The following is a 24,063-nucleotide window of genomic DNA, read 5'->3' on the forward strand; positions in this document are numbered from 1 at the left end:
CCTTATACAGCAGGAATAGAGTGACTGTATTTTAGCACTGTAGAGGAATAGAGTGACTGTATATTAGCGCACTGTACTGTTAGCACAGTGGAAGAGCAGAGGTCTCAAGCACCAGAAGGCACAGGTTCAAATCTGAGATGTGATCTACCTGAAGAGACCTGGTAGAACCACTGACAGGCACTTGTGGCAGGCTGTAGCAAGTGTGCACTGCACAGGTCAATCATCTAACTTGCATGCAACTCAGGTTCCTTGTTGCATCAGCTGCCCCTCTAGCCACATGGGATGCATGCCATGCTCATTTACTAGTGCCTGCATATGCTGCTGGTTATCCGTCCAGTCCAACTGTACTGTCCTTGTCCCCTGACTCCTTTGTTCATTATTGCAGCCCTGACTATAAGCCTCAAGGAAACTTCCCATGTTGGTGCATGTGGGATCAGAGAGTAAGAATGCAAACCCCAAGCCCTGGTACCAGCAGTCCCTCTCCTGACATCCTTAAGTAAGAACTGGGGTAGGTACAGAGCATCTCTGTCTGCTAATGCCTAGTAACAATAACTGTAATAAAGTTAATTTTTTTTACTGAATAGCATCAGAAATGAAGCCACATCTGAAAAAGACATATGAGTGGAATTGCTAACCCTTTACAGGTTCCACCCTTTGCAGGTTCTAAAACAGACAGTAGAGTAATAGGTGTCAGTGAAGTCTGTGGCTGCCCCAGTTATATCACTGTCTATCATGGACAAAGCTAAAGAAAAGTAGGTTAGCAACCCAAGAGAGGAATAGCTGGTTGCTGTTGCCAGGCATGCTGTAGGTGACCATTGTAGTCTACATAGCCTTGCCAACACTGCTCCTTCACTCACACGTGTTCCTACACATGTTGTGCATATACACACAATAACTCAAATTGAACCAAATTGGAGACATTAGCAAAATGTTAGACCAAGAGGTCAAGAACAGCAGTGTCCAACAGTTTCAGATCACTGACATGGGCGAGTTGTGCAAACAGCCTCAGAATCAAGCTACCATGAGACTGAGCTTTTTTAAAGAAGTTAAGAGTTTATTGAAGAAATATAGATAGAATCTCAGGTACTTTGCTTAAGAAATAAGTTACAGAGCTTTAAACTATTGCAAATGGAAGAAATACTTGTGAATAGCTGTGTTTGGACAGCAGGAGTTAGTTGGAGAACGTGACTGAATGAGACTGATATAACCTGGGTTACCCCTTCAGTTAACAAGCAAAAGAAGACAATTTAGCTGGAAGCTTTGAATTACGAACATGAGAATGGAGGTTTTTTAGTAGGGAGAGAGAAAAGAGTGGAGGAAAGAGAGAAAAAATGAAGGGAAGATTACCATTTCTGCTGGGCAGGGTTTTGAAGTCCTCTCTAAGCATCAAGGGCATGGCTGCACAATCCCAGGTTCCAAGGGAGAAAAAGAGCAAAAAGGTGCTCCTTGGCAAATGGCCAGGAAAAAAATGCTCAGCAACACAGCAGCTAAGACACTCTCCAAAGAAAAGTGGCCACATTTATAGGACTTTTCACAAAGGAAACAAAAGCATTTCTGGGTGGACAAAGGAATTTGGAGCTTCCCTTTGGGGATGCAGCCCAAGTTTCCTGGACTTGATTGAGTTTGAGTGTGTCTTTCCAGGAGTACACAAAAGGTTGATTGCTCTCTAATCAGAGAAGTTCTGAGGGACAAAAGACATAACAGGGTGTGTGCTGCATCCAGGCTCAGGGCAGTGATAAGTGAGAGGCTCCTTACCACCTAGAAAATTTTAATAACAATAGCCTTAGCCCATAACACCTTGATTATTTTTATAGTCTGAAACCAGGTCACTTCTAACATTTTAAGTTCTTACAGGTTTACTCAGAAGTAAACTCCACTGTTTAATGGGATTTGTTCCCAGAAATGTGGGTGTATAGATAGATTATAGATAGTAGCTTCTTTCAACATGAGAGTTGTGACTCATCCATGTGCAGTACAATCTGATACATATTTATATAGGAGTAATTCCCACTGTATTCAGTGAGATTTACTTCCAGGGAAATGTGCACGGGATTGAAGCCTCAGATATTTCATCTTTTTCTGCAGAGCTGAAAAGGTTCTGAGCTGCATTCTCTGTAGAGCTGAATATGGTTCCCATATGGTCAAAGATACGCTATGCATCTTTCTGGAAAAGGATATCAGATGACTAATTACTAGAAAGTTTCAAATAGGCAAAACTTGGGACATGAAGGTTACCTCAGGGTAGAGGCCAGCACAAAGGGAAAATCACACCTCTCAAAAAATGCTGTGCTGTGAAAGTCATATACTGTACACGCAGTGTTTCTCAAACTGTGGGTTGGGATCCACTAGGTGGGTTGTGAGCCAATGTCAGGTGAATCCCCATTCATTTCAATGTGTATTACAGTTTCTATATATTAGACTTGATGCTACCATGGAATGTGACTGCATTTGGGGAAATGTTACAGATCTGTATTTTGACAAGCTACTATGCATATGCTTTCAGCAATGATAGTCAATAGGGCTTACTCCCAGGTAAGTGTGGATAGAATTTCAGCCTTTGGGATTAATTTTTTTAAACAGATTTATATTTATCCAGGTATTTATATACCGCCTTTCTTTTGGTCCTCAGATTTCTCCTCAGACTTTAATCCAAGGCAGTTTACATAGGCAGGCTGTTCTAAACTCCGTTCTAGGCAGGTGTTCTAGGGATTTTTACAATTGAATAGTTCTAGTCTTTCATAGAACTCCTCCTTCCAGCTGGATTCCTTCCTAGTCTGGCCTCTCTCTGGCCCTTCGCCTCCCACCCTCCACTTGAGGGCAACTCCTCTCTACCACCCAGGGTCAGCTCATCAGTATTTCACAGTTCTGTCTTCAGTTCTGGGGTACTTCTGGTTGTTTCGAACTGGCAGCCTCAGATCTTCAGGCATACAAGGCGGCAGCTCTACCAACTGAGCCAGACCAACTTCTTGGGAGGATTAGGAGGGTTCTTTATTTAAAATAAAAATTTTAATTTATAGTAAACTGGATGTACTTAATTCAGTCAGATGGGGGGGGGGTGTTAAAAAGTTTCCTGCTTGATGATGTCACTTCAAGCCATGTCATCACTTCCAGGTTAATGACACCACTTCTGGTGGGTTCTGACAGATTGTCATTCTAAAAATTGGGACCCTGTGCTAAAAAGTTTGAGAACCATTGCTGTACAGGGCTTGACAAAGCCTTGAGTTCAGGGAAGGGATTTCCTAGAAACGTGTTTATGCGACCTGTATTTACTTGTCACTTTTGGACCTCATTCAGTGTTGAATGTACACAAATTATAAAGGTACTTCCACAACAGACATAAACCTGAACTTTAGTGTACACATAACCCAATGCACCCCAATTGCCAGAAAAAAAGCTATATTGCATCTCTTCTCCCAAACTTTAGTCATGAATTTTGTCCCTTAACAATGGCCAGAGTTTCAGCATCGACCAGAGGAAGCACTGGGATGTAAGGCTGCAATCCTATACACAATTTCCTGGGAGTAAGTCCCATTGAAATCAGTTGGCCTTACATCTAAGTAGATATGCCTAGGATTATGCTGGAAGGCTGCAAGCCTATCCACACTTTCCTGGGAGTGAGCCCCATTAACAATAATGGAACTTATTCTGAGTAGACATGCATAGGCTGCAAGTCTATCCATGCTTTCCTGGAAATAAGCCCCATTGACTATAGTGGGGCTTACTTCTGAGTAGAAATGTATAGGATTGGGCTGTGAAGCTGCAACCCTATCCACACTTGGGTGTAAGCCTCATTGGCTATAATGGGGCTTACTTCTGAGTAGACACGCTCGGGCTCTGAGGCCGCCATGCCATCCACACTTGCCCGGGAGTGAGCCCCACTGACCGCAGTGAGACTTGCTTCCGAGTAGACGCTCCAGGCGGGACTGCGGCCTCCTGCCCAGCGCAGGGCGGCGCCCGCTGCCCGCCTGGGCCGGCGAGAGCGCGGAAGGGGAGGGACGGGCAGGCGACGTGGGGCCGCTCTCCTCCCGGGCTGCCCTTCCGCGGCCGGCCGGGGAGCGGCACTGTTTCCCGGCCGAGGCGGAGTGAGCGCCCGCTCTGCCGCCCGAGAGGTTTCCCGGAGAGCAGCGCCGGGCTGAGGGGAGGACGCGAGTGGCGCGGGCCGGCGGGCGGGCGGGAGGCCACGCTGGTTGTCGCCGCCGCCGCCGCCGCCCAGCACAGGACGGCCGTCTCCCGCTCCCGCTCCCCCAGCTGCACCAGCGGGCCGCTCCATGCTGCACCTTCCGGAGCTGCATGAGGTAAAAAGGCGGGCGGGCGGGCGGCCCGGCGCGCTCGGCTCTCCGGCTGCGGTGTGCGCCCCTCCCCTGGCGTGGCCCTTTGGGGGGGGCATCGAGGGGGGCGAGGCGCGATCTCTGCGGGGGGGAGGGGTCCTGAGGTGGAAGTTGAGGGAAAGTGGCCTCAGGGAGGGTGCTCGGCTGGGCTGTCCCCCCACCGAGCTGAACACGAGGGACGGTTGGGGGGAGGGCTTGGAGGGGGGGAGGGGCTGTGCTGTCCCCGGGGTTGTACCCCCTCACCCCTCCGGCTCTCCCCCTCCTGGCTTCTGTGTCTCTGGATAGTTTTGAGGCCTAACAGTTTAGGCCTCACCTCCCAGGCTGGCTGGAAGTGCCTGCCTGGGAACCCTTTGTTGGGGGGCCAGGATTCCCCCCACCCGTCCCTTTCCTCCTTCCTTCCCCCTCCCTCTACCCCCTGCCTCACAAGGGGGTCTTTGTTTATTGGGGGGCTTCATTGTGAACCTCCCCTCCCAGGTTGGCTGGAAAGTGGAACCTCTTGCGGGGGACGCCAGGATTCCGCCACCCACCCCCTTTCCTTCTCCCCTGCCCCCCAAGGGGGTCTTTGTTTATTGGGGGGCTTCATTGTGAAGCAGGGTGGCAGCCCAACTCATCATGCTGGGCTCAGAGTGGCCACCCAGTGAAAGGAGGCAGTGGGGAGAGGGGGTGGTGTTGGGGGAAGCATGAACCCCCACGTAAGTGGGGGGCTGGTGGTGGACCTCACTGGGAACCAGCAGGGGCTTCTTTTGAATCGAGGTTTAGAAATGGGGGAGGGCCAAAAAAAAGAGGTTTAGAAAGTCGCCTCCACTCCATTGAACTTTTGTTTTCTGACCGATAGAGGCCGGTAGAGGACTGTGGAGAAGAAGGAAACTTTATAACCAGCAGCACCAGGATGGATTTTCCATCTACCCAACCAAAGCCTCCTGCCGATGGCAAAATCATCTTCTACCCTCCAGGAGTTAAGGAGATCACAGATAAAATTACAAATGACGAAGTCGTCAAGCGCTTGAAGGTAAGATCCTTTCCCCTTTTCACACCCCCCCCCCCCCCGATTTGCCATTCTGGACAAATCTGTCATCAAATCTATTGCTTTCTCCCCCACCCCCATACCTATTATCCTGGAGCAGTGATTTTTTAGCCACTGTGCTGCGGCACACTGGTGTGCCGTGGATCGTCCACAGGTGTGCCATGGGACTTCAGGGAGAGTCATTTATTAATAGGGCCCTTGGGGGATGTCAGGCCCCTACCAGCAGTATGATGTGCCTTGTCAATGATAAAAAAACTGATTGTGTGCCTTGACAATCTTGGTGCCTTGTCAGTGTGCTGTGAGATGAAAAAGGTTGAAAATTGGTGTCCTAGATCAGTGTTTCTCAATGTTTGTTCTCCGCTGTACACCTATTCAAAGTGCCACCGGAAGTAACTGGTGATGACATAATTGCCAGTTACTTCTGGGTTGAAAGGCCAAATGAGACATGACAAACACCAGTGAGAGAGGCTCAGTGGACAGGAGGCTTTTTTGAGTGTGGAAAAGCATGCTTTGGAGCCTCCTTCCACTGTTTGCTGTGTTGCATTCCTGTTCTCACTGCCAGGCAGCAGGTGTCTAGGGGTCCTGCAAGTACAACCAGACACCACCTCAAATAACTACTGGTGGTACCCGTACCGATGGTTGAGAAACACTAGCCTAGTGGTTTTTTAGGCAAATGTATGTTTTCAGTATGTTCTTGTACCAGAGGTTGATAAGATTTATAGTCCAGTTTTACATATGCCAATTATGCTCTGTTGTACAAATAAAAATTCTTCTCTTAGAAATGTTTTGGGAGGTAGCTCAAATTTTTGAGGTGGGTTCTCAGTTTCTAAGGAGTTTAAAAGTCTTAGGGTACAATCCTAACCAACTTTCCAGCACCAAAGTGAGGGCAATGCAGCTCTGAGGTAAGGGAACAAACATTGAGGAGGCCTCTCTGTCTGCACCCAACTGTAGGATGCAGCACATCATGCCCCATTGGCACAGCTGGGTCAGCACTGGAAAGCTGGTTAGGATTTGGACCTTAGAGTTTTTCTATAGACATGGGTTATGCTTAGTTGACGTGAATTAAGAATTCTTGTAGCTTGTAAAAAATTTTTTTTGAGAGATGTGGTATAGTTGAGTCATCAATCTATTGACAAGTTATATAAAACTCTACCATTGAAAGATAGTGCATGCAAAGTCACTGACTTTATTAAAATTTAAATGTGGTCTATAAGTAATATAGTTGATATTTGTTACATGTACTATGAAACTGGGATGCCAAATTTTTCCTAGAACTAACATTTATTTTGACTTCATCATGACTCAAAAATGGTGCGTGTGTTCCCTATATTTTGGAAAAAATCAAAGTTACAATCAAGAGGTGGTTATATAATAAAGCAGTCACTAAATATGTGAACTCTTAAATTGCATTCAGAACTCCACAAATTCCCTCACTAGTGTGCCAATGACAAGTGCTTCTCCCCAGATTCCCTGTGAATTGCAGAAAATGTAGGGTAGGAGCAGGGCTGCCCATCCCTCCTTGCAGTGAGGTTTGCAAACATCAGAAAGTGCTGTTTATGGCTTCTGCAAAAGTCACTGAGGGGATATGTGCATGATTGGCAGATGCCTCACTTGAGAGGATGGAAGATGTGTGATCACCCAATCCAAGGCTGTGGTAAGGACCCTGAATGATCTGCCACAAAGCAGCAGAGTGCAGTCTCCCAGTTGCTATTGCAGCCAAGATTCAGTCTAGTGAGGTTGATGTTGGAAGGGTTGCATGGGAATGGTTGCATGCTCTAGCCTAGTCACAGTCTCAGCGAGGCATTGGCTCAATTGTCTGAGCAATTGAAGTTGACTCTTCTGGTCCTGCATGCTCTTGGAAACTTTCAGGTGGTGGGAGAGAGAATTTCTGGGACAGGAGAAAAAGGTGCAGGCTGCCAAGGTGAAATTCTCTGTTACCCTTTGAAGTGCTGAAGTAGGGGTAATAGAAGAGTAGGAGGAGTGTGGGTGAACCAGGGAGACAAAAAAAAAGCAGAGCTCCAGTAGGAGAGAAGATGTTGGAGGCTTGGGGGGGGGAAGATTAGTAACAATAAAAATAATGGTTTCTGATAATCCAAATCAAAATTTGTGGACCCTGAGTTTGAAGTAAATTTGTTGTTGCTGCAGCCTTGGTAGGTAGATTTTCAGTATTGGATTCAAATGGTATTTCGACTCTAGTTGCAAGAAATATCTAGGCCCTTTGCTAACTAGGATGCAGGGCTGGGAGGACTCAATCATGCTTCAGTCTCTCCTTTCCACATCTGACTCTGAGACCCTTGATAGGGTCGCTGCCTTTTTATCTGGGGTAATTGCCAGGCAGAGCTCTGGAACTCTGGGCAGTATGTGAGGAAAAGACTGATGTCTATGTTGTGGTGTCTTTGTATATTTTTGTTTTGTTTTGTTCTTTCTCTGTATTTTATGCCAATAAAGGTCTACTGAACTGAACTGACTCTAGTTTGAGGTAGCAGCACATATATGTGATAATGCTGCAATTAATTTGCCTGCATATTTAGGTTTGGTATCTGGTAGCTCTTGAGATTTGTAGTTGGTGATTGTCCATCTTTGTAAAACTTCAGAAATAATCTTAACCACCTTTTGCTGTTTTTGAAAGTTATGTTTCTGGTGGGATGACAGGTAGGGAATATGAAAAGTCTGTTCAAGAGATGAATTTGGTTCTTTGGTGCAGAAGACGTGTAGGAACTGATTTGTCAGTAGTGAGTTTTGGTGTCCATTACAGTCCTGCACTAGAAGTCCACCTTTATGTTAGGTGTTGAATTCAGCTATAAGATTATAACAGTTGTAGAAAGGAAGAGAAATGTATGTGGTGGTGTTTCTGTTAGGGTTAGCCTAGGGTTGCAGATTGTGTCTGTGCTAGGTAGTTAGCTAAAATCTGTGCTTACCACCAGCTCTGTCCTGAGGAACAGTCAGGATCCTGTCTATATGGGAGTGAATGGTCTCTGAAACCAAGTGTGACTGGGGCAAGCTTCCTTCCCATCTCTGTACTGGAGAAAGGGTAGGGCTCCTCCATGTCACTCTGAATTTGGGGATGCTCACAAAATACCAAGCTGTCTTTCACAGTCCCTACATTTCACCAGATTTTAGAGTAGGGGTTGTCAGACATAAGGCCCACAATCTGGCCTGTGGAAGCTCTTTATTGGGGCCTTGGGCTCTCTTAGCACCCTGATCAGCTGCTGAGGTGTCACTTCTGAAAGGGCAGGATAATTGGGCTCTTCCATATTTTGAAAATATAATCAAAATTCGCATGTTTGCTATTCTGTTATTTGTAGCTAATGAGTTCCTAAGTGAGGGAAAAGCTCTTGTTTATTGGTCATCACCTGTTTAATGACAGAAAAGCTCTTGTGTCTGGTCATCAACTGCTTAATGACATCACTTCCAGCCCTCAGCAGGCATTGTGAGTACTGTGTGGCCTGCTGTTTGAAATGAGTTTGGCACCCCTGCTCTAGAGGTGATGTTCAAACTTTTTGGCAGGAGGGCCATATCATCTCTTACACTGTGTCGGAGGGCCAGGGGAAAAAAAGAATTAATTTATATTTCAAATTTGAATAAATTTATATAAATGAATGTATTAGAGATGGAACTTATATGAATGAATGATGGTCTTGCAATAGCTTAAAGCCTATAAAAGGGCTTGCACAAAGCAAGGCTGGCCTTTCCTTCACTGCCATTGCTGCATCGCAGACATGAAATAACAAGCAGTGGAGGGAGCCCTCATCCGATGGCTCACGCAAGAGGTCAAACTGTTGCCCCCACACTGAGGGCAGTTGCATTGGGCCAGTGTGGGCTCCAGTAAGTCTTCAAAGGGCCAGAGGCTCAGGGGGCCTACAGTCCGGATTGGAAGTCCCTGAAGACCACAAATGACCCGCAGGCTGGGGTTTGGGCACCCCTGCTCTAGAGAGAGGTGAAGATTCTTATAAGAGTGAAAAAGAGTCCCTATAACTTTGTGTTATAAGGTTGTGTTTGGTCACTTGGGTCAACCTTGAGAAAGGCTTTAATAGTGGGACATAAACTTTGAAATGGGAGATTATAGGTAATCAGCATGTAACTGGATGTCTAGATTGAACATGGTGAACAAACCTTTTGAAGTAACTTGTTCCTTAACTTCATGGGAATGGATTTCTTCCACATTGTGATTCTGTTCTTATATAAAGCATAGTGAATGAGTGCAGAGGTTGTGCATAGCAGCTCATTATGATGAAAATCATTGCCTGATCCTGGTCACTGTGTTTCTGTACTCCATAGCCATCCAAAAGCTGCATATCAGCTGAACAGTAAGAGCAGATAACTTTTGGTTACTATATTAGAATGAAGAGAAGATGTTTCAAAATACATTGGCTCTCTGAGTTACAGACAGCTGTGTCAGCACTTTTGCACAGTCGCAGTATGTCCTTTAGTGTTGCTTTCACGCAGATATAATAGTGTTGGGCCTGCTAGACTTGGTTGTTTCAAAATATGTACATTTTTGACATCTGTACGGGCAGGAGGTCTGGTCTAGAGGGTAGAGCCTCCGTTAGCCCGAAGATTACATCAGAAGGTCACCAGTTTGAGGACACCGGCAGTTCCCTGACGGCTGAGAATGGTGAGACCTTGAAGCAGCTGACAAGCCGAGCTGAGTGATTCCACCTGCTCTTGGTGTGAGCAAGAAGTGTCTTGGCTGCCCTCCATGTGAGAGATGGAGCTGCTTGTCAGCCTGCGTGGGAGAACTGGAGGCCAGAAGTGAGACCAAACCAGGAAGATCCATTCTGAAATGTGGTTGGTTCTTGAAAGAGAGAACCTTTATGATTGTCAGAATCCCCTTGAGGGATTTAGAAGTGCCTGCCTATGTAAACCACCTTGAATCAAGTCAGAGGGGTAATCCGATGACCAGAAAGGCGGTATATAAATACCTAGTTAATATCATCATCATCATCATCATCTCTGGAAGCAAGCCAGTACATTTGTTAGGGGACTTAGGGCACAATCCTAACCCACTTTCCAGCACCAATATAAGGGCAATGAAGCTCCTAGGTAAGGAAACAAAACTTCCCTCACTTTGAGGAGGCTGCCGTGAGTGCCCCCCAACTGCAGGATGCTCACATGTCCCTTTGGCACAGCTATGCCAGTGCTGGAAAGTGGGTTAGGATTTGGACCTTAGTGTGTCAATTTTGAATTCTGGTGCTGTTAAGATTTCCTTGCATACATTCTTAAGCACTGTAGCAAAATGAGGTAACTTACTATCAAATGCATATGGTGAACTTTTTACCAAAACCTAGTAACACACACCCTTGCAATATTGTTAGTTATTACGTACGTGGATAGCAAAATGCTCTGGAATCATTGTTGGGTAGTTTCTATATATCTTTTATTTAATCTAAATACTTTAAGTATGTTTCAACAAAGAAAGTTTGGAAAGTTCAAGTCCAAATCATCTTTCGTCAAAAGAATATTAATGTTTAATAGAGTCATTTGCACTGTCTGAGCAAGTATGCTGGTTAACTGCACTGTTACATTTGTGCTCATGTTGCAAGTTGGGTTTGGTCATTACTGAATTTTCACTGCTATCCAGTTACAGTGCTTGTTTCCGTAGCTTTGTATTTATCTTTAAAAACTGGTCCTGATAATTCTTGGATCATCTTTGTATCCTCCTTTTGTCCTCTTCCATTTGTTTTCTTCCACCCCTTGGTAGTTTGCCTGTCTCTTATATGTTGCTTGGATTTCAGCACGATACCATAGTCTTCCAAAACTGAAGGTTGCCAACTGAACTGCATGTGAACTCTGTCTTACTGCTATACAGTTGAGCAGATTTTCTGGTAGAGTTAGAATCTCCAAATGCTTGCCTGCACAGATTTGCCTTGTTGGCTGTTTCCATAATTTTTATATACTATAATGATTTAATGCATAACCCTTTACTTGGCACCCTAATAAAATCTTGTTTTAGAAGAAATTTCTTTTTGGTTAGATTTATGATCCTGTTATGCCACAGACTGACAAATGTTCTTATTTGTAGAATTGTTTTGATATTTGATCCCTGTGTAAGATTTGTCCTGCAGCTGGTCAAAGGGGTATTTCAGGTGTGTTGCTTTTGGCTTTGTCTTTTGATACTGTAATCAACCTTGGTGCTATCATTTGTTGTTAGTTCTGTTAGAAAGGAACTGTTCTTTGGTAACAGTTTTCAGCTTGTGAAAAGACATCCTTTTTTTGCTGTGATTAACTTTGTTGTTGATCATTTGCTGTAATTTTTTTCTCCCTGTGGTTGTCTCTGTAGGGTTAATCTGCTTCAAGCGCAGTAATATTTTAAATTTTGAGCACTTTTCTGTTTCCATAATGTGTTGATAGCAACTTGATGGAGGTGTTAAATGATTAGTTTAATATTTTAACTCCAAAGTGGAGGTAACAAAAAGGGATTTCCCCTTGACTAGTGAGCTAATTAAAAGCCTCTTGCCATATATGCCTGCTGAAATGCATGCGGTATTTTCATGCCAGCCCAGAATGTGTGGTGCTGGCATGAAGATTCTACTCATATTTGACCTGATGTGTGTGAAAAGAGATTTTTTAAATATTTCACTTAACATTTGGGTATTGCTGTGGAAAGGCGTTTTTCATTGACTTCCATGTGGGAACCTTTCCTTCAGCCTAAAGGACTTGCATTTTAATTGTGACTGACCCAAAAGTGTTTGTAAGTATATTGATATTCTCCTTTTTACCTGGGAATGGGAATGTTAAATTAAGTTCACTGTTATTTTAGAAGTCAGAATATTTAGACATCACTTTTCAACAAAAAAAGTTCTCGAAAGATTTACATAGCAAAGAAATAAGATGATGTCTCTATCCCAAACAGCAGGGATCTGCAAATTTTTCAGCCAGAGGGCCACATCAAATATCTGGCAAGGGGTCAAGGGCCAGAAAAAATTAATTTTAAATATAAAATTTAAATAATTAGAGATGGAACTTAAATTAATGGGCTCAAATTTCCAGGATTTCTCCGAGCACCAGAGCATTCCACAGAAATAAAGCACACACTTAAATTGACCCCCATTCTCCCACCTCCAAGTAGCTTACTTAAATGTATAGGAGTAAATACCTCAGAACCAGCACATCACATGAAACACCTGGAGTGTGTTCTGAGGGCCCAGGAGGCCTTCAGAGGGCACAAAAAGTTATTTCCGGTTTGGGAGGAAAACCAGGAAATGATGTTTTTTGGCCTTCAGGAGTTCTGAAGCTGTGTGCAGGCTTCTAGGCCCTCAGAACTCCCTCCAGGTGTGACTGGAGCAGAGCTCCGGTCATGTTCACTCAAGTGGGCCAGAGGTTCTCCAGAGGCTGACCACGAGCCAGATAGAGGCTTGCCGCAGGCAGCATCTGGCCCCTGGGTCAAGGTTTGGAGACCCCTGCCAAAGAGGCTCACAGTCTCCAAAAAGGAGACATCAGCAAAAAGCCACTTGGGGAGACACTATGTTGTGATTAATGGGGCAGCTGTGCCCCCGCAAAGTAAAAGAGAGCCACCACTTTAAAATGTGTTGATTTGCTCAGTTGGGAAAGAACTAGTAGTGCTTATCTTTGGATATTTAGACAATTAAAAAAGATAGTTTGGAACTTAATTTCATTTTGTTGCTGTTGATGGGATTCTTTTATTTAGGTCTAGTTCATATTGGCATTGGTTCAGCTGTACTCTTGGATGCTTTAGTCCCTTATGTTTAGAATTCTAGCCCTTTAAAAAGTGTGTTAGATGCTTAGCGAAACTTGCATAAACATTCATAATTCTATGTAGCAGTGATGTTTGTATGATGCCTTTAGTGTTAATGTCCTGATTTTTCCCTGGGGCAAATGGGTGGGATGGCATTGGGTCTGTTGGGATCTAATTTATCATCAGAAAGGCACACATGCATACAGGGAGCCTAGCTTCTCTCCTGCAGACTCCCCCAACTTTCTTTTCTCTAAAACCAACTCCAGAAGTGAGCTTACTGAGAGAAGTGCTGGGTGATAAACAATAAGGTGGTAAGGTAGGGGAGAGTTCAGTTTCTCTCGTGCATGTAGTTTTTTGATGTGAAAATATGTGATTGGACCAGATGCATAGGAAGCTGCCTTGCACAGTGGGCCCTTGGTATTCTAGCACCTCCTGAGGATTCCGAAATCCACGGATGGTGGAGTCCATGAGGAAGGGCAAGGTTGTGGCACGACAGTTACTCACATTAGGACCATGCTGGGCCTCTCCTCTCAATGGTCCTCTCCTCTTCCTTCCTTGTGTCAGTAGTTTGTATGGTTTGAGCTCCAGGTGTGTTAAGGATATTACACACCTGAATATTTCTGCCTTCCCATTAAGACCTGTAGGAGAAGCACTGCTCTGTATAATGTCCATTAGAGGTTATTGGACATGCGCATAGGAACAAGGCTTCCTCAGTGGCAGCCCTCAGGCTCTGGAATCCCCTCACATAGGAGGTTTACACTGCTTTATCCTTTCTAGCTGTCTGTCTATACTGTCTCTAATCAGTTTGTTGATTTTTTTCCTTAACTGTCTGATTGTGCTTTGTTTATTTTGTAATGTTAAAACATGCATTTTGGATCTGGTCAATGTAGCTTATTGAACAAGTAAAAAAATGACTCCAATCAAAATGTTATCTTTTAGAGCAGGGGTCTCCAAACCCTGGCCTGGGGGCCAGAGGCAGCCCGTGGCCAACCTCTCGTCCCCTGAAAACCACTGGCCCACTTAGCTGAACATGATCAGAGCTGTGCTCTGGTTGTGTCTGGAGAGCATTCTGAGGGCCAGAGAGGTTGAATGAATGAGCCCATTCATTCAATTATTCACTCATCTAAATTCCATCTCTAATTTATTTATTTAAATTTTATATTTAAATTTTTTTTCTGGCCCTCAACACTGTGCCAGATATTTGATGCAGCCCTCTGGCCCAAAAATTTAGAGACCCCTGTTTTAGAAGGCTCAATTGGATATTTCAAAGCGTATGCTAGTGAAATATTTTTTTCCTTCGGAGGTGTGTGACTGCTTGAACACATGAATAAAGCCATCAAATATACACAGATACAATTTTATAGGTATTCCCTTTCATGTATGATAAAGCTGCCACAATTTGTACCAAAACATTTTCTGGGCTAACAGCCATTCTTTCACATCTTAATTTGAAATTATATCAAGTCATATGTAGTGGATAAAGTTTTGACTTGACCTCCTTTGGGTCTTTCAGTCCTTAAGTTGCTTTGGCTAGATTTGAAATGCAGTTTTAACTGTACATTTTAAATTAAAATACTGAAATTTTCAAAGCAAGTGGATGAGTGTGCAACCATTCTATGACCTGATTCTTGTCCTTCCTGACTGTGTGCTAGCTGCATAACTAAGCCAGAGCTGGCAGGACAAAAGTTCACCATATTTCTGTTTTGGAATATGTCTTGTTGGCTATGGACGTGTAGTCCATGAGGCTGTCCATGGCGCTGCCTTTGTTCAGAAACTGCAGCTAGTGCAGAATGTGGCTGCCCTTGTGGTTTCAGAGGCTCATCTGTTCAATTCAGCCAGGCTGCCAGTTCATTCTGCACACAACTCAAGTTTCTAGTTTTGACTTTTAAAGCCAAGGTATTTGAAAGATATCTTTCTTCCATATTATCTGACCCATCTGCTGAGACCATCAGAGGGGGCTCTTTCAACCATGCTGCCATTGATGGAGGTGTGTGGGGGGGGTGATGGTGAGGAATACGACCTTCTCAGTTGTGGCACCTTAGTTGTGGAACTCCCCCTGGAAGCTAAGAACGGCTCCCTCTTTGGCGATCTTCTGGCCTTAAGACATTTTTGTTTAGGATGCCTTTTCTAAACATGACTGACTGGTTTTTTAATTGTTAATTGATGCAATCAGTTAGCTCTGTGTTGTTTTAACTGCTGTGTTTAATGTTTTTATTGATCATTATTGCTGTAAGCCATCTTGAGTGTTCTTACCAGGAGAAAGGTGTGATAAAAATTCATTAAATAAATTTATGGTTTTTGGCTGGACCAGACTTTAAGAATATTTCATGATGGGAGAAGGGATAAACTTCTTCAGAATCATGATGTGTGCTGCTTAGATGTGTTTACCTAGAAATGTCACTGATTTTCTTTGGAAGTTGACTTAAAAGTAATTGTCTTTCAGAATGCAGCAGGTAGTGGTGTCTGTATGTGGCTTTTGCACTAAATTTTCACTAGCACAGAACGCTAGTTTGGGAATAAAGTGACTTAATCCTTCATTTTGTTTTGTTCTTCTAAATTATTCTTGTGTATGAGCACCATGACTTCATTGGTCCTGAAGGAAATACTACTAATTTGAGTCTTTGAGGTGAGATGGAAATGAAAGTGTTTCATCAGCTATAGTCACTTCCGTGTCATACACACAACAGTAATTAATGGCAAAGTTGCATGTGCAGTATCACTGTGATGGTCTCTTGGCAACATCAGGAAAAGTGCTAGGAAACAAAAAGGGCCTCTAAAGACTAAACATAACTGTATATGTTATCCTTGAATTTGGAGTGAGAACTGTGTCTTGGATAGTTCAGTTATCTCAGCAGCCTGTTGAGTCAATATATTTTTGAGATTGCAGATTTTAAGGATGCATATAATGTAGTTTTTAAATAACTCCTTAGTAGGAACAGCTTAAGTAACTATTAGTGTCTTAGGGCCAAATCCTATCCAATTTTCCAGTGCTGGTGCAGCCATGCAAATGGGGCATGTGCTGCATCTTGTGGTGGTGGGGGAATCATGGAGGCCTCCTCCAGGTAAGGGAATATTGGTTCCCTTTTCTCAAGGCTGCATTGTGATTACACAGGCAATGGTTAAGTTGGATAGGATTGGGCCCTTAGCTTGTAAGTACTACTGTATGACCAACACTTCTTATTGATTTATTTAAAATCTTTATATTTAGTTATATAAATAGGTTTAGTAAGTACAACTATTTCTTGTAGTGTTTAAAGAACAAAAAAGGTTTGCTTTGAAGATAAATCTTTAAAGACTACATTATTCTTTCAGTCAAATGATTTAGCTGTACTCTGACAATAGCATATCAGCTATAAAACAAGAGAACAATAAAACAGTCATGGCAACAATAAAAGGATGTAATGCATACAAAGCTGTAGCTTCTCCAGTTACATATAGCAGTTACTAGTATCCAAGCAATTCCTAAAGAACCAGATCTTAACATAAATGTAATGGAAAAAAATTAAAGTATTAAATTAAAATTAAAGTCATTAAAGATAGCATAATTAGGAAAATATACACTTTCCTTGTGTGAAAGCAATTCAGACTATTATTAAATCCTTAGCCATTTGTGCTAGACGCAGGGGTGCCCAAACCCCAGCCCGGGGGCCACATATGGCCCTCGAGGCTTCTCAATGTGGCCCTCAGGGAGCCCCCAGTCTCCAATGAGCCTCTGGCCCTCTGGAGATTTGCTGGAGCCTGCACTGGCCAGACTCAACTGCTCTCAGCGTGAGGGCAACTGTTTGACCTCTCACATGAGCTGTGGGGTGAGGGCTCCCTCCACTGCTTGCTGTTTCATGTCTGTGATGCAGCAGAGGCAGCAAAGGAAAGGCCAGCCTTGCTTTGTGCAAGGCCTTTTATAGGCCTTGAGCTATTGAAAGACCTTCATTCATTCATTTAAGTTCATCTTTAATATATTCATTTATGTAAACTTATACAAATTTATTCAAATTTTAAATGTAAATTAATTGTTCCCCCCCCCAGCCCCTGACACAGTGTCAGAGAGATGATGTGGCCCTCCAGTCAAAAACTTTGGACACCCCTGTGCTAGAGGTTAGAACAGCCATTTTCAACCACTGTGCCGTGGCACACTGGTGTGCCACAAATGGTCTGTGCCACAGGAGTTTGGAGGAGAGTCATTTATTAATAGGGCCATTGGGGGGGTGTGAACCCCCCACCAACAGCATGGTGTGCCTTGTTAATTGTAAAAAAACTGATGGTGTGCCTTTGACCATTTTAGTACTTTGTCAGTGTTCCATGAAATGAGAAAGGTTGAAAATCACTGGGTTAGAACTGCCCAGATTCATAGACTTTTCTTTCTTGTGCCAAATAAAGGTTATGGCTCTGGTTTCTTTGTATAGCGAAGTTGCTGGGGGAAAAACTTTTGTGAGACAACAATATTTTTTCCTTCCCTCCTCAATAGTCCAGTGTCCATTACAATTTTAAACAATGATAAAAGGCAGCAGAAATCATCAATTTTATTGTATTTTTATTTTGGCTCTGTGACAGGACCTGGGCAAAACCAAATGACTATGTTAGGATTGTGTTGCTGGAATTAATGTTTTTGGTCTGTCTTTGCCCCATTGTTGACATTGCCTATGCAGTTAGTATGGACCTAAATAAATGGATAGATGTCCAGTGTGAATTTACTAGACCAGAAATTTTCAACCAGTATGCTGTGAATGGTCCTCAGGTATGCAGCAGGAGTTTGGGGGAGAATCATTTATTAGTAGGCCCATTGGGGATTTGAGCCCCCCCCATCAGAAGCATGGTGTGTCCTATCAATTGTCAAAAAACTGGTGGTGTGTCTTGACAATTTTAGTGCCTTATCAGTGTGCTGTGGGCTGAAAAGGGTTTAAAATCATTGTAGTAGACAGTGGTCTGACATAGCTGATAAGTAGAGTCCTGCTGGATCAGGCCAAAGGCCCCATCTAGTTCAGCTTTCTGTATCTCACAGTGACCCAACTGATGTCTCAGGAAGCACTCATCTAGTGTCAGGCCTTCAGAGATACTGTCAGGCTACTTCTAAAACCTGGAGGTTGCATGCAGTCATCATGGCTTGTAACCTGTGATGGACTCTTCCTTTATAAATCTGTCCAATCCTCCTTTAAAGGTATCTAGGCCACGTGCCATCACAACATCAAGCCAAACAACATCCTTCTACTTCTGCATGAATCTTGATACTGTTAGTGTGCTGAGGCTGCAATCCTGTTTTTTTTTTTCTGAAATCACTGACACTTAGGATTGATGCAATAATAAAACTGATTTTGAATACCATCCCTCTGATGTGCTTGGACTTGGAGAAAATAGTGGACAAGGTGGATAAAAGAAAGAAAAACATTGAATATTCATTGTTAGGTATTAACTGGTTTTTGAATAGTTTTTTTTTTTAAATAGTGCTCCTTGAGAGAATATTAAGCATTTCACTTCTTTTTGATCTGCAATAATTGCTATTCTAATGTAAATAGAAATGAGCAGAATAAAAGCTATTCCACTTTATCCAATGATAATTAATTCATCAGAGAGGACAATTCCAGAATTTATGGTACATGTGGGTTAAAATATTTGGCAAGCTCTTTGGATAAAAACAATCTGTTCTCATAAAACTCTAGACCAGGGGTCAGCTACCTTAAACACGCAAAGAGCCATTTGGACCCGTTTTCCAGAAAAAAGGAAACCTTCGGAGCCACAAAACCCTTTTGACATCTAAAATGAAGATAACATTGCATATATAGTTTGCGCTCCCCTCTTATAGGTCCCACTTATATAATACACTCCCCTCTTAGAGGTCCCACTAAAAATCAGGTCCAGACCCACAGTTGGAGAACAATAGTTTTAGATTGTGCGCAGGTGAACTGCTTGTGAAGGATACTGTCATTCTTTACTGTCATTTACTTCTGTACTTCTGTAAATGCCTTTCCACACAATACTACCTCTGAACAAGACCACTTAGTACTACTTAACACTGTTCACAAAAGTGCTCCTGAACAAACACGCTAAGAGTTCAAAACTGCATAAAATAAAAGGCATACTAACAGTGATCACAAACATGAAATATGCTTTGGTGCTACATATACAGTATGTTACACATACAGTATACAAACATATACAGAATACCATCTGGTGCAGGGGTCTCCAAACCCCTTTCAAGTTTCCAAGTGAAGGAAATGGAGCAGTGAGAGTGTGAGTGAGTGACAGGGGGTGCTGAGTGGGGAGTTTGAAGGCTGTAATCCTGTGCACACTTTCCTGGGAGCAAGCACAATGGGACTTACTTCTGAGGAGACACGCACAGGATTGTGCTCTGAGCTTGGGAGGAGGACAGAGCAGCTGCATTCAATTGCTTGCTTTTGCCATGGTCATGGAGGGAAACAAGGAAGCACAATGGGACTTACTTCTGAGGAGACACACACAGGATTGTGCTCTGAGCTTGGGAGGAGGAGAGAGCAGCTGCATTCAATTGCTTGCTTTTGCCTTGGCTCCCTGGGGTCAGGGCTGCTTGTGGGAAGGGGGGTCATCAGGGTGTTCAATGGGATTTACTTCTGAGGAGACACGCACAGGCTCGGGCTGCGGCTCCGGCAGGAGGGAATGTGCGGGGGCTCGCTCCGCCAGCTGTTCGCGCCCTCTCCTATGGGGCACAGCCGCAGCCCGTATGCTCGGACTGGTGAGCGGCGGCTGCGTCGTGGGAGGGGTGAGCCCCTCCCCCGGGACGGGTTGGTCCCGCACAGAGCCGCAGCTGAAGGCTCAAAGAGCCGCTTGCGGCTCCAGAATGGCAGGTTGCCGACCCCAGCTCTAGACCAAGGTTTGACCTGAATTTTTTGGGCTTTGGCAAAAATGGGGGCAAGGTAATGAGCACAGTTCACAAGCCTATGTAATATCTGTTTGTCTTTAACATTGCACTTTTCATTTTAAAGCAAGAACTCTGTTCAGCCAGAACACTAAATCATGATTTAGTGTAATGTGCTGACATCAGAAGCTTCTTATGTGGCTGACAGCAAATCATAGCTTTTCATTGAATATAAATCAACTGCTTTCAGAAGCAATAGCAAGGTTCAATTCAAGATACTGGTTTTAACCTTTAAAACCCTAAATGACCTGGAACCAGAGTATTTGGAGGATCTCCTCCTCCTGTACGAAACTGCCCATCTGCTAGGATCTTTAAGAAGGAACTTTTTCCATGTTCTGGCTACTAACAGAAGTACATCTGGAGCACCATGTGGAAGAACTTTCTCCATGATTGCATCCAGATTATGGAACTCCCTCCCACAGGAGATGAGGTCAGGGTTCTTGCTAATTCAATTTTAATGCCACCTGAAAATCAATTGACCTTATTTCAGTTGGTGGTGCCCTTTTGATTGTGGTACAATTGGGCCTTTTTATTAGTGGGGGAGTCAGTTCTTGGACCCTCCATGAATATGGGAATTCACTGATACATGACTCCCAGCCACTTCCAGTTTGACGAGCAGACAGGCAATGGCCTTTTGAGGCCTCCTGGAGGCCTTCTGACAATTAAGAATGAAATTAATCTGTAAGTACCCCTTGGTAAACAGTTCATCCAAATTTTAAATTTATTTAAACACGTCCAGGGCAAGCACATTCACATAGCACCTTTCTCTGTGTAGAATTACCCTTCACCAAGGGGGAAGTGAAGTGGGGCATTCATATTTGTTTTGGTAAGGCAGAGGAAGAGGAGAGGCCTCAGAAGTTGAATTGGATAGAACCACCATGCTGAGAGAGAGGGGCTGGAGGAAGAGGTTCTGAGCACAACTCATTCTGTGTGCCAGGGTAGGGGAGTAGTTTTAGATGAAATCCTAAAGAATTACAAGAGGCTTCCTCAGTGTGTTTTAAGAGCACAGAACGAATATCGAAGCCATCTAGACAGATGGCCTTTAGAAGTTCACAAGCATGAAAGTAATGGCCATCACCTGTTTGTCCACAGGACCTGGTAATTGAAGCAATATTGAACATAATCCATAATCCAACAGCTGTGTGTAGTCCTCTGTCTGTTGCATGTGTTCTGAATATAAAATAATTAGTATTTAGTTTTTAAAAAAACCACTGTTATTTAGCTGGTTTCCAATTACCTTTTCTAGTGGAAAAGTCAAATGTAAACCAGAGTATTTGTTTTAAACAACAATTAAAATGGCTATAGAATAATATGGGAAGAAAAAACAATTACGTTCTCGAATGGAATGGCTAGGCAGGTTCTGTTTCACTAAAAACATTGGCTTGGGGAAAGGCCTTGACTCATGAAGTAAAATGGCTAACAAAGCAATACAATTATAAAATAGTCTTTACATTGTCCCTCTTGCTTCTATTATCATTAATGGAGATTTTTGTTGGCAAGTTAAAAGTATGTTTTTTATGTGATCTTTCTTTCTGCCACCCCCAGTCTCTGCTGATTTCTCTGCTATCTAATTGGATTAATGGCAATTTTTTTGAACCTGACTATGTAAAAAAAAAAAAATCCAAGTTCCTAGTTTTTCTTCTTCCTAGGTATCATTTTACAAAATTCCTTTCTTGCTAGTGTTGTTCATTGTTCTTAATTTTGGAATCTTCAAGTGTTCTTTGTCTCCCCCACCCATTTCCTGGCTGTTTGCAAATTTTTTCACCTGACTAATATATCTGGAATATTTGCTTAACTCCTTTCCAGACATTACTGACACTATTATTTTCCACATTGATTATTGTAGTAATCATTTTTGTGGGCTGTCTGGTTTTTGCTCTTAAGGTTCTTGACTCTCCTGACTATTTAATGGCTTAGATCCAAGGGCAATATGTGGTTCCTCTAAAGCAGGGGTGTCCAAAGTTTTTGGCAGGAGGGCCACATCATCTCTCCGACACTGGGTCGGGGGCTGGGGGGAAAAAGAATTAATTTATATTTAAAATTTGAATAAATTTACATACGTTTACATAAATGTATATATTAAAGATGAACTTATATATGAATGAATGAAGGTCTTGCAATAGCTCAAGGCCTATAAAAGGCCTTGCACAAAGCAAGACTGGCCGCATTGGGAGTCCTTGAGGGCCGCAAGTGGCCCCAGGGCCGGGGTTTGGGCACCCCTGCTCTAAAGAGTGGCCTAAGTGAGCCTTAGTCTGCAGGTTTTAAGGAAACAAGATTTTGTTGCAACAGGTTTAGGAGTTTATCATTTTAGTTCCCTGTTTATTGTTAGTGAGTATCCGTGTGTTAATTTTCTTGTTTGCTAATAGGATTTTTTAAACGTATGACAAAGTGAATGTTACAGTGCTCTAGTTTTTTGGGAGTTTTGTCTGTTTTTGGTCTTTTTTTTTAAGGTAGGATAGAAGTTTAGTGTGATTGAACTCTTGTCTCTGCCTTTTCTGCAAATTGCAGGATTAATATATCCCCCCAAGCCCATACAAGGTCTGGTGAAAAATTGCATCTAGTACTTTAAGTACTAGTAATCTAGTATTTTAAGTGCATGGAAGGCACTCTTCTTTATTACTGGCACTGAATTTAAGACAGCAGGTTGCTTCCTTCTTTAGCTGTCCATCTGCACACCCAGCTCACTTGCTTCCTTCTGCTTTAAAGGACCAGTAGTCCTTAAGGCTAAATTACTATAGTGCTACGTATAAGATCCAACACTGTAACAGGCATTCAATGCTTGCACATGTTCTCACTGTGCCTGCAGCTGGCCAGATATTTGGCTTGTGACACATACCTTGCTCAGGCAGTTTGCCACTTGGCTTTTTGCTCCAAGCAAGCAAGTGAATGACAAATTATGAGCCTGCGATTGATTGCTCTATAGCCAATTGGTTGCTTAATTAGAATCATCACTTAAGTTGGTTTATGTATAGCATGTTTTTTTAAAAAAATTATAGGAATGGCCATGTAGAATGCAAGCACTGTTATTATTTAAGGGCGCAATCCTAACCCCCTATGTCAGTGCTTTCCAGCACTGGCATAGCGGTGCCAATTGGACATGTGCTGCATCCTGCAGTTGGGCACTCATGGAGGCCTCCTCAAAGTAAGGGAATGTTTGTTCCCTTACCTCAGAGCTGCATTGCCCTTATGTCAGTTCTGGAAAGCATAAGGGGTTAGGATTGCACCCTAAGATACCCATACCATTTTTTCTGTAGGAAAGTGTCCTGCTATGAACAAGTCTGTTCTGCTGATCTGCATAATGCATTCTTTTAATGTTTAGTGCATACTTATCAATAAGAGAAATAACTACCCTTCTTGCATGTCTTGATAAAATTTTGATTTAATTATGCCTATTTTATTACTAATGTTGTAGATTTGTAATGATATTTGCATATTGTGCAGCTCTCTGTTCCCAAATTTCTATTAATAATGATTTCCCTGTATTTAACAACATAGGTTTTGTTCATGGGTGTGGTTGTGACTTTTTTATTTATAATTTTTGCAGAGCTTTGCCATTCAGGGTTCCAGAGAGTAAAAAACTCTTGTCAAATTTCCTTAATCCTAATTAAATAATTACATAGTTAAACAAGGTGTGTGTGTGTTTTAAATTAAATTCTGGGTTACAAAAGGTAATTTTGTTTAGTGCTGATCTAATCAGCAGTTGAATCTCTGAGGAAAAACTGTTAATGTAGATTAGACCATAGGGAAAGTATTGTAAATTAGGATATGTGTGAGATGAATATTGCTATTGTGGCCTTATTCTGCAATTCCTTTTGTCAGTACATTTGTAGTCATTTGTGGAAGCCCAGCAGTCTTTGTGTGAGAATTCAAGGAACTTTTTCCTCACTACCATTTAGCAAAATGTACAATTTAATGTCCAAAATATTCAACAAGACTTAATGGGACCTGATAGTTTGAATTGCTTTAGAAATTATAATTCTTTTTAATTGCATATTTGTAAGAGGTAAAGTTACAAATTACTTTCTTAAACATGGGAATATCTATTCATCAGAGGTATGTTCAGTATTTGGAAGTGAAAATATAGATACAAGGTGCTCGTAAGAATTCATTTTTATGATTACTATAAGTGTAT

General features: G+C 42.8%; 1 protein-coding gene across 2 annotated transcripts in view; it reads left to right on the forward strand.

Moving 5' to 3' along the window:
• The first annotated feature begins 4,052 nt into the window (after positions 1–4,052).
• The window catches only part of PDS5A (PDS5 cohesin associated factor A), a 71,879-nt gene continuing 51,868 nt past the window's right edge, over positions 4,053–24,063 (forward strand). The window contains exons 1-2 of one of the 2 annotated variants that reach the window (XM_066631852.1): positions 4,053–4,295; positions 5,164–5,337. In XM_066631852.1, coding sequence (XP_066487949.1) covers positions 4,269–4,295; positions 5,164–5,337 — 201 coding nt within the window. In that variant the 5' untranslated portion in view covers positions 4,053–4,268. The remainder of the gene's footprint in view (positions 4,296–5,163; positions 5,338–24,063) is intronic. The other variant, XM_066631853.1, reaches the window with a different exon arrangement.

This window comes from Tiliqua scincoides, chromosome 6, assembly GCF_035046505.1.
Source record: "Tiliqua scincoides isolate rTilSci1 chromosome 6, rTilSci1.hap2, whole genome shotgun sequence".
Classification (NCBI taxonomy): domain Eukaryota; kingdom Metazoa; phylum Chordata; class Lepidosauria; order Squamata; family Scincidae; genus Tiliqua; species Tiliqua scincoides.